Source organism: Pholcus phalangioides, unplaced genomic scaffold, assembly GCF_987345545.1.
Source record: "Pholcus phalangioides strain wild (caught in Gottingen) unplaced genomic scaffold, Ppha-v1.0 ptg000004l_1, whole genome shotgun sequence".
Taxonomy (NCBI): domain Eukaryota; kingdom Metazoa; phylum Arthropoda; class Arachnida; order Araneae; family Pholcidae; genus Pholcus; species Pholcus phalangioides.
The window spans coordinates 38,338,780-38,355,029 of NW_028301597.1; the positions used below are offsets into that span (position 1 = coordinate 38,338,780).

At 34.9% G+C, this 16,250-nt stretch overlaps 1 protein-coding gene across 2 annotated transcripts in view; it reads left to right on the forward strand.

Annotated features, from left to right (window-relative positions):
• Positions 1-16,250, forward strand: part of LOC149087387 (atrial natriuretic peptide receptor 1-like) — a 123,908-nt gene that overhangs the window by 92,902 nt on the left and 14,756 nt on the right. For both annotated transcript variants that reach the window (XM_089231466.1, XM_089231467.1), the window contains exons 10-18: positions 1,842-1,919; positions 2,506-2,610; positions 2,730-2,801; positions 2,931-3,096; positions 3,867-4,019; positions 5,376-5,544; positions 11,944-12,093; positions 13,430-13,553; positions 13,693-13,761. In XM_089231466.1, the coding sequence (XP_089087592.1) occupies positions 1,842-1,919; positions 2,506-2,610; positions 2,730-2,801; positions 2,931-3,096; positions 3,867-4,019; positions 5,376-5,544; positions 11,944-12,093; positions 13,430-13,553; positions 13,693-13,761 (1,086 nt within the window). The remainder of the gene's footprint in view (positions 1-1,841; positions 1,920-2,505; positions 2,611-2,729; positions 2,802-2,930; positions 3,097-3,866; positions 4,020-5,375; positions 5,545-11,943; positions 12,094-13,429; positions 13,554-13,692; positions 13,762-16,250) is intronic.

Below are 16,250 nucleotides of genomic sequence, written 5' to 3' on the forward strand. Positions count from 1 at the left end.
AGCTTCATCGAAGAAAACTGCAAAAATTTTAGCTTACAAAGGCGGCTAGTGGAGACTGTTAAATAATAACACCGATTGAATCAGAAACTTCTTATAAAATTGGTTATTTTATAAATTGACATATTAAAAATAATTAGTGGTTTTTTCGGAGTTTTTTTATCGATTATTCATCGAGTCACGTTTTCGTGACCAAATTCTACATCTATATGTAAAGATATCTTCTCCACTTGTTAATACAAGATTTTCGGAAGACTGGATATATCTGAAGATGATGATGATTCAGGAAAGTAAATTCATCCCTGTCTCAACGAGGAAGTATTCGGTTTTCCCATAGCTTAGCTGTAGAGCACTCGTCCAGGGTTCGAGTTTCCGTGGAGGTAGAAATGAATTGTCTTTTGTATAAAATATAAATCATCGTCTCCTCCCATAGATGCAACTAAACTTCTGAAAATCTTATAAAAATTCTACATGTTGCAATAAAGATTTTTCATTTCCTTACGACTTCATTTGACGGGCTGAAATGTGTTTCGTGAACCCGTGCTGTCTTAATGAATTTACTGTTCCTTTTTCACGAGAAAGACTTTGTCGACTTCGAAACTTATTTTAACTTACACGATTTGCGCAGAGATTGGTAAGCTTTGCATATAAAGTTGCATTTGGGGGCGTATTTATTAGGGGCTGTTGCGCCGGGTCCAAGTTAGCGCAGACGGACTTCAGGATCCCGCCGTCCTAGGCACTACTAGTTTTGCGACACCTTTGAGATGTTCTTTTACTTCTTATTTTTTTCCATGTGCCCCCAGTTCTCATCTTTAAAAAAAAAAAGAATGTCGTATATTATGTGTCTGTATAATGTCATCATATTTTTTCTTCTAAAAAACGTTTTTGAATATTGTTTCGTACGCACACTCATTTCTATAAATGAGATGCCATAAAAGAATTTAAACTGTATTTGTTAGACTTCATCATGACAATTTGTAACTGATCAATTTCATTCAACAAGCTTGTTGTGTTACTCAGTTAATTGCAGAAATGCAATCAAAAGCTGTGATGCGACACGTAAATCTTCAAAAACTTCTAAATTAGAACTGGAAAAAAAATCAATATTGCTAGAAGTAATTTATTGATTTAAACGAGACAAATAAAAATAAGCACAGTCGTTGTGCAATTTTGATCGAACAAAAATATTTTTATTTTTGAGCGTAACAAAAGTGCAAAAATTTGAAAACTGCAAGAGGCTTTCACGATTTCTAATCTGGTCAATAATATTTTTATCTGCTTCAAAAATGTAAAGTTATTCGTTCGGTGAACTTAGAAAGATTATGGAGTGGCGTAATCAATTTTCAAAGCGTTGTAACTCCGTAATTGCTGGTCACATAAAAAATAATTCTGAGAGAAATAACACTTTCCCATACTAGTTTTTCAGAAGGTATCACGCGTGTAATTATTGGGCGGTCGATAACATCCGTCCACCCTGTATAAAATACTCCCTTTCGCGGACACTGGCAAGGCAGAGAAATAGTCAGTAACAGATGGGTTTCCATTGAAAGCTTTGAAATAAAATTTGATTAATTTGCCGTAAATGATGGAAGGGGGTGGGCGGTTCACTTTTAAATAAATTCGTTACATAACATTCTGTAAAACAGAACAGAAAGGCACGTCCGCAGCTTAGTTCACGGCTGAAAAGTTGATTATTTATCAATTAATTACTATTTGATTGATACAATGAACTTTTATTATTGACAAAACTCTTGAATTTGTTTAATATTTATAGTAATTGATTGAAAATATTCGTATTTCTTAATCAAGAGATATTATTTTGTAATTCTTAATTTCTTCCATAGGGGATGGTTGTCGCTATAAAGATAATAAACAAAACAAGAGTCGACATCAACCGATCACTTCTTCTGGAATTGAAAAGGGTAAAGGAGCCGATATATATTTCCCCATTCAAATTCATTAAATCTCCATTATGCTTGAAAATAAATTAAAAATATTTATTTTTTGAAATTTGCGAAATGGTTTTTCATTTCTGATACTCAAAAAATGCATTAGAAACATAAATGCCAGCATATATATATATTTTTCCATTTTTTTTCAAGTTTTCATTATCTTTAAAATTCTTTGTGAAGAAATAATTCACTTTGTTCACATTTTCTCAGCCAAGACGATGCCGAGTACATTCATCTTCACATACAATTTTTCCCAGAATTTTATTGTTAAATTTATAGTGATAAATCACACTTTCTCCTGCAAGCGATCTTAAAAAGACCCTGGTTTTAAGTGCTGCCCTCTCATGAAAGCCCGCAAAGTTCATATCCACCCTATTTCTAACTCAAAACTTATACAATCTTTCAAGTCAAGGCTTAGCATCCTGAGCTCGAAAGAAAAAATTCTACGGTGAGAAAAATAACCCGCACATTTGTGGCACCAGGGTCTGAAAAGGTTAAAGTCCACATGAACATGGAGAAAAATGTCTAAAGGGTGAATTTTGTTTATGCTTTTCAGATGAAAGATCTACAGAATGAACACATCGTACGTTTCATTGGTTGCTGTCTCGAACCACCTCACTGCTGTATTGTTACGGAGTACTGTCAGAAGGGAAGTCTCCAGGTAATCAGTCGTAATTACAATCCATGATTCTGACCATGAATCGACGATAGAGAACAGTTCTCGATTATGTTTATTTCTCCCTTGAAATCTCTTTTTCTGTTTCATGATTTATTTTTCAGGACATACTCGAAAACGATGAGATAACTTTAGATTGGATGTTCAGATATAGTCTGATGCATGACTTGGTGAAGGTGACTATTTTCAAGTGCTTATATATATGTATATAATTATAATTATACAATCACCCTCGGGCAAGACATTGTAGTATTATTCCTATAAGTTGATTTTGCTGTAATTCCGTAACTAATCATTTTTTCAAGGGCATGACATACCTGCACAGCAGCGAAATACGCTCTCACGGAAACTTAAAATCCACGAACTGTGTAGTGGATAGCAGATTTGTGCTGAAGATAACGGATTTTGGATTGCATTGCTTGCGTACTCAAGATGAGAATGAGAACGAAGATTCGTATGCACAATGGAGAAGTGAGTTTTTGGCACTTCTGGGTGCATATTAAAATTAATTTTATAATATTTCAATAAATCGCAGAATTCTTTCTATACAGGGTATCCTGTAAGTGCTATACAACGCGTTCTTTATCTTATCAAATGTCCATCATGGAGGTAAGATTCCACTTTATAAAAAAATGTTCCAAATGCATTCAAATATTACCCTGTACTAGTTATTAGAGTGATAATACAGTATGTCAAAAATTTAAAAAAATAAAATTAGTAATACGGTCCCATTGTCCCCTAACTTCCAGTTGGAAAGTTGTTGCCCTGTCTTTCCTGAGTTTAGCGATAACAAAAAATCCTGTTTTTCACTGCAATATTATATGAGTTATTTAAATTCACAAATCAGGGAAAAGCTGGAAAAGAACAGCAAAAATTAACGGACAAAGCTCTTCTTTTTCTTATTTTATGCTGATCTTTCCCAATTGTTGACTTAGAGTATCTTGGCGAACATTGCACTTACCAAACAAGACTCAGAAAAGACAGCAATAAGTTTCTAATTGGTTTAATCTTCTTATTAGAAAATTTAGATTTTTCATTTTGCGGCACACCGTATCTACATTCTCAAAACTGATTCAAGATAATTTTGAACACCTTTTTGGGCATTTTCTAAATTGGAACCATACCTGTACGACGAACTGTTGATGGGATAAAGGCCGCGTTAGTACTTACAGAACACCCTGTATAGTAGCATCTCGTTTAAGGGCTTTATACAGAGTTTCCAATATATCATTCATACACAGGGAAGTTATGGACAGCTCCAGAGTTACTCCGAATGCATCGTATACCACTGGAAGGCACACAGAAAGGGGACGTTTATTCTTTTGCCATCATAGCTCATGAAATCGTTGCTAGAAAAGGTGCATTTTTTGTCAGATTGGATATAAGTCCGAAAGGTGAGTAACATCGATTAATTTTAATGCGGCCATCAAAACTTATCTAATTCTATCAAAATTCAATTACATATTTGTATATTGCCTGGTCAGGAGAAAATGAAGTTGCGCACTCTAACACATAGTTTCCCAACCTTTTTTGTCCCATCGCCCCCTTCTTCAGAAATTCTTTTCTCCCATCGCCTCCCAACGCAATCTAACCCATGGAATCCTATGTTATACCCGTAGCTTCTACCGCCCCCCTTGGAACATTCCATCTCCCTCGGGGGCGTTAATGCCCACGTTAGGAATCACTGCTCTAACACGATTTGGATTGTCTTATATTACAATTATATACGCATTCATCATGGCATTGGTGCTATGAGAACATGAAATTTCTTAAAATATAGTTTTAGCCGAAATTGCATCAATGTTCCACAGGTGAATCCAAAAAAGTCAAATGTGTGTGTGTCTCCTTGCTAACATCTATAACAAGCCCACTGAACTCTCGATTTAGAGGGGACTTGGTGAATGACAGTCCAAGTGAGCATGAGCACTTCTAATTGAGTTTTAATAGTCAGAAATGCCCGTAGGAGTGTGTGACAGGAGTGGTTTCACAGAACCCCGTGGCATAATGAACCCCGCACTTACGGTAATTAAAGTGAAAAAATATACATATAAGTTATATGAAACAAAAAACATTTTTTGATATAAAAAATGTATTTTTTTTTGAAATGGTAAACAAGGTGTTTATGAGCTTCAATTGATTTGATACTGAAGTTTTCACCAACTCTGGAATTATTTCTCTCATTAATTCTGAAATTCCATGAATTTTGGGATTTTTTCTTTCATCAATTCTGAATTTTTGTCGCATTCTTCTGAGATTTTTAAATATAATTCTGGTTTTTCTTTGGGGAAGTAGAGATTTTTCAGTATTCCTGTATATTCTGTGATAACGCATAGATTTTTTGGATGCCGATTGCCCCCCCCCCCTCCAAACTATATAAATTAGGGGCCAAGGATTCCCGAAATTATTTTTGTACTGGGCCCGTGTCTGACAAGGACGGCCCCTGTTCATAGTTGTAGGTAACGTACGTAATTTGAAGTCATCATTCGGGAATAGATGCTAACGCCTTCACAGGGAACAAAAATGTATGTATCGGTAAATACGGTTAATATGTATACTATAATACTCATTAATTGCGGATCCTAGTCCAAAACAACCGAAACAGCTTCAGATCCCCGACACTTCTTCCCGAGTCTTGCGCAGTGTATGTATGAGAATATGTCACGAATTTTTCTTTTTTTTGCCAGGCAGTGTATTTGAAAGTGAATTAATACCATGTTATTATCGATTATTCCATTTTCTATTTTTTTTAGAGATTATAGAGAACGTAAAGTGTGGAATTCGACCTTTGTTTCGTCCCGTTTTCGAAGGTGTCGATTGTGACGAGGAGGTGATTCATGTCATCAAAAAGTGTTGGTCTGACGATCCAATAGAAAGACCAGATTTCAACACGCTAAAAACTGTCATTCGGAAACTAAATAAGTGAGAAATTCATTTATAATTCTTTTGTCAGTCATTTATAATATTTTTGTATTTGGCCATGATTGCACTATAAAAGTTTGATATGAGATCTTTTATGAAACTTGAGGAAAACAACAAAAAAGCGTATCGATAACATTCGAGCGAATGTAAGGAACAGGCTTATCTGTTGTTGGTTTTTTTTTCTCGTTAAAATGTTATATATATCATACGGCGTACGACATTATATATTATGAGAATATACAGGGTGTTCTGTAAGTGTAATTCGGCCCTTTATCTCATCGAACGTCGTCCATCGTAGAGGTATGATTTCATATGATTTTCAAAGAGAGTTCAAAACTTTGTTGGGCGAAACAATTTTTTTGTTTCTCCTGAGGTACAAAAAAAATCAGTCTCCAAGTGTGAAATTTGCTGGGATATTTGAATTTAAAAATCGGGGAATGTTAGGAAAGGACAGCATAAATGAGCGAAAGAATTGCTGTTCAATCACAGCTTTTTCTCCGATATTTTAATTCAAATATCTCAGCGAATATTGCACTAAGAAACAGGTAAGGGGAACGTACAGAGGGCAAGGGGAACGTACAAAAATTTCGACTTTTTCATTTATTTTGTAGCACACTGTATTTTCACTCTCAAAGCCGGTAATGGGTAAGTTTTTAACACCTTTTGGACATTTTTTTGAATTGAAAGTACACCTCTACGAGGAATGGTCGATGAGATAAAGACCGCATTAGCGCTTACACGACACCCTGCATGAATGTGTAAATCCATTCTAGTTGGTGCAAAGCACTGAGAACGAGCGCTCGCTTTCTTCGTCTTGATTTCTTTACCATATTGATCAGTCAAGGGAAAATGATTGCTTAAAAACAACCATCGGTATATATATACATATACATATATAGAGAACTTTATTTATTTTTTATATACGTAAAACCCTCTTCACAGTTATGAATAAAGCTGAAAATGTGACAATTATATTACACCAAAAAATAAAACAAACTATAGATGTGAAAGATTGCAAATATAATTTTCAGAGCATGAGCATTGTTATTATATGTGTACCTTAAAATAATTTACAATACTGAATTCAGTGAAGAAATGTACTTACATAGAATATTCTCACTACAACAACACCGTATCAGTATAGTGATTTAAATTTTCACAATTTGCAGAAGTTATAGCATCTTTTAACACATTAGTTTACGCATATTTTTAAATATGTAAATCTCGAAGATTTCAAATATTCTCACCATTTGCAACATCAAATAATCTTATTAAAGTGATTTAATTTGTCACAATTTGCATAAATTACCATTATTTTACAACTTAAGTTTACAGCATCTTTTAAAGTATACTTCCATTCAGAAAAAGTAGAAATGCATATACATGAAAACCTCTCACAATACCATTCGAATTATTTGATGTGGCTTTTGGACATTTGACAAATATATTAGACAAAGATAAAATGGATTGGAAAGTTGCAATTGGTTATTAGAATTTACAGAGCTCAATACACCCAGAATCATATACAATACCATCTGAATAATTTGATGTTAGTTTTGAGCATCTGAAAGTTTTATTAGATAGGTAGATAGACCCCGGTCTAATGCAATGCAACTTACTTCCGTTACCTCAAAACAGGCAGGGTTGTGCCGGAAAAAGTTAGCAAAGATTTATAGCAGTAGCCCCCTTGCTCTGTGCTCGCAAGTACCGCATCACTCGCGTCGTTCTTCCCATGAAGAAAGCTAGCAAGTTCATGTAACGTGTACATGCCGTTTGACTAAAATGAATAGCTGAACCTAATGACCAGGGAGAAAAATTGCTCATGCACCCAGTGGCACGGAGCAATAAGGCCCAGTTGCAAAAAGGGTTGGAGTCCGCAGACTGAGATTATAAAAGAAGTGTTAAGAAGACTTGTGGGGCAGGATAATAAATCAACTCGGCCTGGCTCTTGCGGCCATTCGCAAAAAGTTGTGGGGGGGGGGGCAAGTAAGAAGAAGTTGGAATGTTGGGAGTGGGAGAGATTTGAGAAAATGGTCTAAATGCGCAATATGTACAATGTCTCCACTGTGACGGGGAACAAGGAAACAGAACCTCCGCCCACAGTACTCGACAGTTTTGCTTCCTTTTCTTTATACGGAATATGCAATATACACGCACATGAAAGCACGCAGAGCTTCCACTGCAACGGGAATAATCAAACAGGGCCTCCGTCCACAGTGCTGTGCATTCACATTAGAATCATTCACATAAATTATTTAAATTATATAAATTCCCATTTTTTATATAATTGGGGATGCACATAAAAATTACTATGAATGCGATACATATTGAGAGTAAATGTCATTATAAGCTCATACAAATATTCACAGTTACAAAACCATTATCATACTGTGTGCGTGATATGCTAAAACATTTGTATTATTCTTCCGGTTTTTTACTACAAGATCGATGATGGTGTCACCTTTATAATAGGGTGTGCGAGGATACCAATTATTTTCTTTCAAAAATAGCACATACACACGCACGCACGCGCACACACACACGCACACCATGTCTTTGATTCCACATCATAAATTATACAGTGTGTATTACTTATATATTATGGTATAATATAGTGCTCATATGAAAATAAACAAAATTACTATATACGAAAGAAAAATCCCTTCTTGTGCATAAGGTGCCAATTTTTACAGGGAAAAGCACCAATATTTACAAAAAACAACTTGAGAACATAAAGATGCGAAAAGAAGAAGAAGAATGAATACAATTTGAATCCATGTGCGTACAAGTATTTACATCAAATCTGGGAAAATTATTGAAACAATTACAATATTCCGAATCTAAATGGAAGATTTGTTGAGGTCTTCGATATTTCCTCAACAATTGGGTATCATAACCTACTATGTATCTCAAATGTTGATACTCTGATTCGGCCGTTCTGTCGAATTGATCTTTGTTAATAGTTTTAATGTATGTGAAGATATGAAGGATAGCTAGGTCATTTCTAATGCTTGCTCCTTTGATGTAACAAGGTGCATTTGCAAACCTCCTAAGAATTTCATTCTGAACTGTTTGAAGATTTTTAATATTAATTTTGCATGAATGTGTGACCAAGAAGGTGAAGCACACAACAAAGCAGGTCTGAGTATAGTCTTGAAAAGTATGATTTGTTTTTTTGTTGATAGTTTTGCTTGTGGGAAAATGATTTTATTTTAACATTCCCATTATTCTGTTTGTTTTACTCTTTACAAAGTGAGGTGCAAAAGAAAGATTCTTATTTAGAATGCACCCTCTAAGTATTTAACCTGTCTCACAGATCTTAAAACCTGATCTCCACTCAATCACTCAATAAAGATTGATTAGGGAGTTTTCGACTAAACCAAACAAATTTACATTTACCATAGTTTAGTCATATTGCTGACTCATCACAACAGACTTCTATGTAGTCAATAGTGTCTTGAAGATTTTCTAGAGCTTGAGTTGCCTTCCTTCCTCTAAATAACACAGCACAATCGTCAGCAAAAAGTGCAATGGTTCCTTTGTGTGGTACAGGAATATCATTTATGTATATTAAGAATAACTAGGGTCTTAAAACATTACCCTGTAGGACAGAGGCATTTACATGCTTAACAAAGCTGAGACTTTATCCTGGACTTTTACTTGAAATGTCCTACCCATGAGTTAATTATAGAAAAAAAATGACAAAATGTGATGGGAAATTGAGGTCAATTAGCTTAGCTAAGAGAGTTGCATAATCACAACGGTCAAAAGCTTTAGAGATGTCCCAAAAAACTCAAGCCACAAAATCAGTTATTGAATGCCTCTGTAACAAATTAATTCAGATACATGAATGAGAGAGTTGTGTAACGCAGAAGTATATATTACGGTTCTAAAACCATGCTGTTCTGGTCTTAATATTGTATTGTACTTAATAAAGTTTCGCAGTGTAAAAGTAACTATTTTTTCGAAAATCTCAATAAAATTACTTAAGAGGCTGATTGACAGACAACTGCTTGGAGGTTTTATTAAAAATGTAGTAATTATCTATATATATAAAATTCATTTTCTGTCTGTCTGTCTGTGTGCGTATATATGTTCTCTATACAAATCTACAATTTTAGATCTATTGTCACCAAATTTTGCGTATATACCAAATGGGAACCGACACGAACGATAAGCTACTTTAAAATTTCGTCAGAGCAGGGCAAGTGCCCCAAATGGGCAAAAAACTGTCGGGCAACAATGGTTTTTGGACCTCAACAATCACTTTCCGAACGTTTACTTTGGTTACCGTGGTTCCCTAGCAATGCGTTTCAGACGTGTTTTATGCCTTTACAATGGTTTGCCACATATTCAATACTCCCAGTAATGAGGCGTTTTGAATAGACGCCATAATCATCATCAGCATCGCTTTGAGGGGCAGGAAAAGGGTGATCCTCATAGACCTCAGTGTTAAAATTGCCGATTTTACTGTAGAAATGCGAAAATTTGGTGGTGTTTTCTGTCACATCAATAATTTTAAAAATTGTATTGAATTCTCGATTTCTGAAATATTGAGTTCGCTTAGAGATATACGAAGCCCAGGAAATAAAATATGAAGTAATTAGCTCCGGACCTACTTTTGAGTTGAATATTCATTCAATAACATTGATTTCAACTTTTTATTTATATCTTCTCAAGCATGAAAATTAAGTTCTCCGTATTGTCTTTTGATATTCAACTGCATAAATTGATATACGTAGTTTAGGTTGTTTTAAAATCAATTATGGGTCCGTAAAGTACATCGAAGAAATTCCACAGCTTTAATTAAGCATTTTTGGAAGCAGAAACAGACAGAAATAGATAACGTGAAGTTCGGGAGGGGGGTCGAAATACCTAGCACCCCTTAAAAAAGGGAAAAAAAATACGTTTCTATGTTTCTTCAAATCTATATAGATTTGTTCATTTCATGAAGTCGCGCAGGAAGTCGCCATATTGGTTAACTTATACACGGTTTGCATGTCCCTCAAAGAAAGAGGGAGATATCACGTGATCCAAAAAGCCTCATTAAAGAAAACCCGGGCAGCGCCGGGTATTATAGCTAGTAATCTATAAAATTAAAAATGTTGTTTAGTTAAATTCTTAGCCGATAGCTGGCAGCACAGCCTGTCAGTTTTGAAAATACATCAACAGATGGCAGCACCACTCAAATAATAAAATTAAATTATTGGGGTCGAATATGAATTTTATCACTAGAAAAAAAAAATGAAATTTATCAATTTTTTTTTATGACAAAAATAAGGATGACAAAAATCAAGCTTTCGTATAAAAGCTAGTTCCATTATTTAAGAGCCCAAACAAATAATTCTTTTTTACAGGTAATGTAAACAAAAATTTGAATGTCCCTATGTTGCAATATACTGATAAGTGAACCTGATGTTTTACGGCAGTGGTTCACAAAATGCGGGTCGCGATTCCCTGGGAAACAGCGTTAAACAACTAGGGAAGGTAGGGAGGTCGAGGGACATAATGCAAAATAAAAACGTCCAAATAAGAAATTCATTTTAATTTTTTTGCAAAGTAAAAATAAACAAATGTAAAAAAAAAACAAAAAACTTTTACTTATCTACTTACAATGTATCATAATAATGTAATTTTATCATATTTCACTTGAATCAATACATCAAGTTATTACTTTTGCAGAGTGACTTAAAAAAATTATCTGATTTTAGAATTATGTAGGTATTCTTCAAAATTAAAAACACAGAATAAAAATTAATATGCGAAAACGGTGGGAAATTGGTGAGTGTGCACGTATATTGTAGACAATATTATTAATAATCTATTTCAAGCGAAGAGTCATTTTGGAATTAGATTATTTTTTTTCTCTACATCACACTGTATATCAAAATCAATTAATATACACCTCCTTACACTTCCAATTTCATAATAAAACAACACTGCCAACTAAACACTTAAAAATAATTTGTTTTTTTTTCCATCACTGATTACGCAAATCGGAACTGAGTTAAAAAAGCATTCCGAAAAATGCTTTCGAGACAGCACATTTATTGAAAGCTGCGGAAAACAGGGACATATGGTCAAATTATGTTGGTTGGGGGGGGGGGGGCAACGATAACTTTCGTGTGAAAAGGGGGTCGTGATTCAAAAAGTCTGGGAACCACTGTTTCACGGCAGTCGTAAAACACATAGAAACAAAATGATAATAATGTAAAATATGTGCCCGAAATGCAAATTATGAATTTCCGTTCCTTTGGCACAATATACTATTTAATTTAGTAATTATGGATCACGATGAATTAAAATATGTTATAAAATAATATATATTATTTCAATTCACTATGGTGATACATAAACTAATGAGATTTCACGAATGATTTTTTTTTTTTTTTTGCTTAGGGAGAGCGAGAGAGGTAATATCCTTGACAATCTATTGTCGCGTATGGAACAATACGCAAACAACTTGGAGACACTAGTGGAAGAACGGACAGCTGATTACCTCGAAGAAAAGAGAAAAGCAGAGAATCTGTTGTACCAATTATTGCCCAAGTACGTATCTCAGACATACAATACGATTGGCATTCGATTATCTCACACCTGCGAGGACCAGGGGCATGTCGGATAGGTGAAAAAATCGGGTAACCAGGAAGATATGCCTACAGTTTTTCAATTCACAAATATTTAAATCGAAGTAAAAATACATTTGAGAGACGAGAAATTTTTGGCTCGCTATATCCGGTTTGACAGAAGACTACCATAATGGGAAAGGACAAAACTTTTGTTGGCTTTATCCAGTCAGGTAAGAGATCCTCCTTGGAGAATGGGACCGAAAAACTTGTTCACTATATCTCATCAGGTAAAAGATCCTTCCAGGATATGGTACGGAATTTATTTTTCGATATACCGGTCAGATCATCCATCCATAGGCATTCTCCTTGGGTATGGGACCTAGAATTTTGTTCACTTTATCCGGTCAGATAAGAGATCCTTATAGGTCTATATTTCCTATATAGGAAATGGAGCTTACAATTTGGTTCATTATATCCAGTCAAATAAGAGATCCTCCTAGGGGATGAAACTGAAAAATTTGTTTGCTATATCTGGTGAGATAAAAGATCCTTCTTGGGTACGGGACGAGAATTGTATTCGCTATATCCGGTCAGATAAGAGATCCCTCTTGGTGGGGACCTTGTATTGCGGTGTTTTAATTATTAACCGAAAATTTTGTTCGCTGTATCCGGTCGGATAAGAGATTCTCCTAGGCAATAGGACCGAAAAACTTGTTCACTGTATCCTGTCAAATAAGACATCCTTCCACGACATGGGATCAAAATTTTCTTTCTATGTATCCAGTCAGATAAGGGATCCTCATTGGGAACGGGGCCGAGAATTTTGTTCGCTTCATCCGGTCAGATAAGAGATCCTTATAGGCAATTGGACCAAAAAGTTTGTTCACTATATCCGGTCAAGTACGAGATCCTCCTAGGTGGGAGGAAAGGACCTTCCATTCCGGTTTTTTAATTATTTACCACACTTTTTTTTCACTGTATGAGTTCTGAAAAACAATTCCTATGAGATGGGACAGACTGTTTCATTCGTTAAATCAGGAGGTGATTTTTAAGGCGGATTCGAAATATATTGAGGTTTCGCTGTACTGTGAAAAATTCAGTCCCGTTTACAACGGTAACTGAATATGTCCGGAGATAGTAAATTTTCATTTAATTGTGCTACCGGTGTCGTAGAAGTTGTGTTGGATAACCGATTGTTTCAATTACCGGAAAATCTACCGTATATTATTATTAATGAATATGATAAATAAACACTTCAAGATGAAACCCCATTATCTTTTGAAAATTAATAACATTTTCGGTATATTTCTTGACAGATCAGTGGCTAGTCAACTCATACATGGGCAGTCTGTGACCGCCGAAGCATTCGACAGTGTGACAATATACTTCAGTGACATCGTTGGGTTCACTTCACTCTCGGCTCAAAGCACTCCGATGGAAGTTAGTAATAACAATAAATTCTCTGGATTTATACAATTGCTGCCGTTAAAAAATTTGCAATGTTCTAAACTTGAATCAACAGAAATAGATGATTTAGTTTATAACAATTTTAGTTTTTTGTTTTTTTTTTCTTTCACAGGTTGTCAACTTTCTAAACGATTTGTATACCTGCTTTGACTCTATTATTGAGAACTTTGACGTGTATAAGGTAAATTGAATTTTTATCTCTGTATACAGGGTGTAAAATTAACTACTTATACACCCTTTATGGTGATTATGAAAACAGATTTTATATTGAGAAAGTGTAACGTGTCAATTTTATATCGCACATTAATTTTATTAGTGGTTGCGTATGTATTAAGATACAAAATTTAATCATTTATGCGATTACCCTCTCGTTCTTCAACTTGCGATGAGAATTTTGTTACCCTATCTTTCCTGAGCCAAAAAAAGAAGAAGAAATAGAAATCAATGTGCAATATTAGCTAAGATATTTGAATCCAATCGCTGAAAATGATAGAAAGAAAAGCATATATTGTATTAAGGGACAAACACGAAGAAAAAATTCGAAACCTTCTTTCACCCTTGCTGTTTCCCAAAACTTTTCTATTTTCTGAGTAGAAACACCCTTCCTTCACTTTTCAATGAAAAATATCTCTTTACTCTTATTATTTCCCTAGTTACATATTTAGTTAGTCTGAGATGTGATAATTGAAATGTATGCAAAATTTTAGATTCAAAATAGGGGTTACTAATATCTTTGATATTTGTAAAAAATATAGAGATATCTCAAAAATTCGTGGTGTTCGTGCTAATTTACAATAAAGTACACTATTTCATAAAAAAAGTTATATAAGTAAAGCGTATGAAGCATTGCAAAGAAACATTAGTGTTCGAGATGTTAATATACAGGGTGTAAAACTAAGTCCTTTTACACTCTTCATTTCTTGGACATAAACATATAATAATAGTAAGTATTATTATATGTTTGAGAAAGTATAAAAATACTTTCTCATGGATAAAAGATAATGTGCGCAAAATAAATACACTATTTGTTTTCAAGGAAACAGTTATTTTCCGGATATTATGCTGAGGTGAGCTCGGAAAGAAAAGTCATCACGTCAGGAAATGGCCTCAGGGGGCCATTTCCTGAAGTTAAGAGAGGCTACTAATGCCTCTACTTCAGCGCCTCACGACACAGTGCGTGAAATTAGGAAGGCAGATTCATGTGTCGCCAGTGGTGTAGATGGTAGCATGCTTGCCCGGTATGCAAGAGGGCCTGGGTTCGAGTCCAGGCGGAGACGTGATGACTTTTCTTTCCGAGCTCACCTCAGCATAATATCCGGAAAATAACTGTTTCCTTGATATCTCTGGCTGAGAAAAAAGCCATCTATATCTCACTATTTGTTTTGTTTGCCTTTTTTTTTAATTCAAGTACAAGTGATACTTGTACTTCGTTGATGAAACTTGTACTCGATGAAATCTAAAGATGCTGGAGAAAGCAGCTCGACTTTTGGAGGCTTTCATGAATTGACAAACTTCAACGTTTGTTTAGGCCGGATTGTGCCAACCGTCGTCATTTTTGCGAAAAGGTTTTCAGCCACAAGAATACTTGTGAAAAAAGTATTTATTGTGATATTTCTTCCACTTTGCTCAATCGGTGCAGTCAATTCAGTGTCAAAAAGAGTAAACCAGATTCCTCTGGAAATTTTCACCTGTGGTTGACGTCCACAATATATTTTCCCATGGGGTGCATAAGCCAAACTAGAATCAAACATTCGAAAAAGTTTTATGCCATATTTTCCGGGTTTGTTGGGGACGTATTGTGAAAACGGGAACTGGCGCCTCTAATTCAAACGAGCTCTTCATCAAGTGTAATATTTGAGGTGATGTTGTATCTGCGAGACACAGGTGAACATTTCCAACTTATCTTGTGCTAGACGTGCGCCGCTCTTGTTCTCTTGTCACCAAAACGTAAGAACCGCCGAATTAATCGATTTGAATCTTTTGCAAGAAACAGTGGCACGATAGCGTATATTTAATTCTTTGCTTGGAAATAGTTCTCGAACGCTAATATCCCAATTTTTCTCAGCACCCACCTGTAAGAGAATTCCGTTGAATGCTTCAAGATACTTCCGGTCAATATTTTTTTCAACATGCCGCCTTTAGGGTGGTATTCACCGACATGGTTCGAACTATATACATGATTTTTTGATAAGAGTTCGACACGGATTGGTTAAATTCAGGATTTTAACCGATCTATGTTGATCTCTTATCCAAAAAATTGTGACTACAGTTTAAACCATGGCAGTGAATACGGCCCTTATGCATGTAAGGGTTGAAAACGTTGAGAAAAAATATAAAAATTACCAATTAGTTTTCTTTTGCTTTTATGATTATAGCAAATAAGAAAGTATGTAGCGATGAAAATCAATAAATTTTGTCCAGGTGGTGAGCAATTTTTTGAAGATTTAATGAGAATAATAATTTTTTTTCACCTTGCTGTAGCCCAAGTTTGTTCACATATAAGTCAATAAAAAACAGTAAATTATACTTCGTGCTTATATCTAATAGCTTTATTCAGTTTCAGAGAACATATTTTTCAAAATCAACAGCCCTTAAACTATCACCCGAATGAGGAAAAATATTTTGAACAGGTAGTTGGTATCGCGTAACGAAATCAATGCCCCTCAAGGG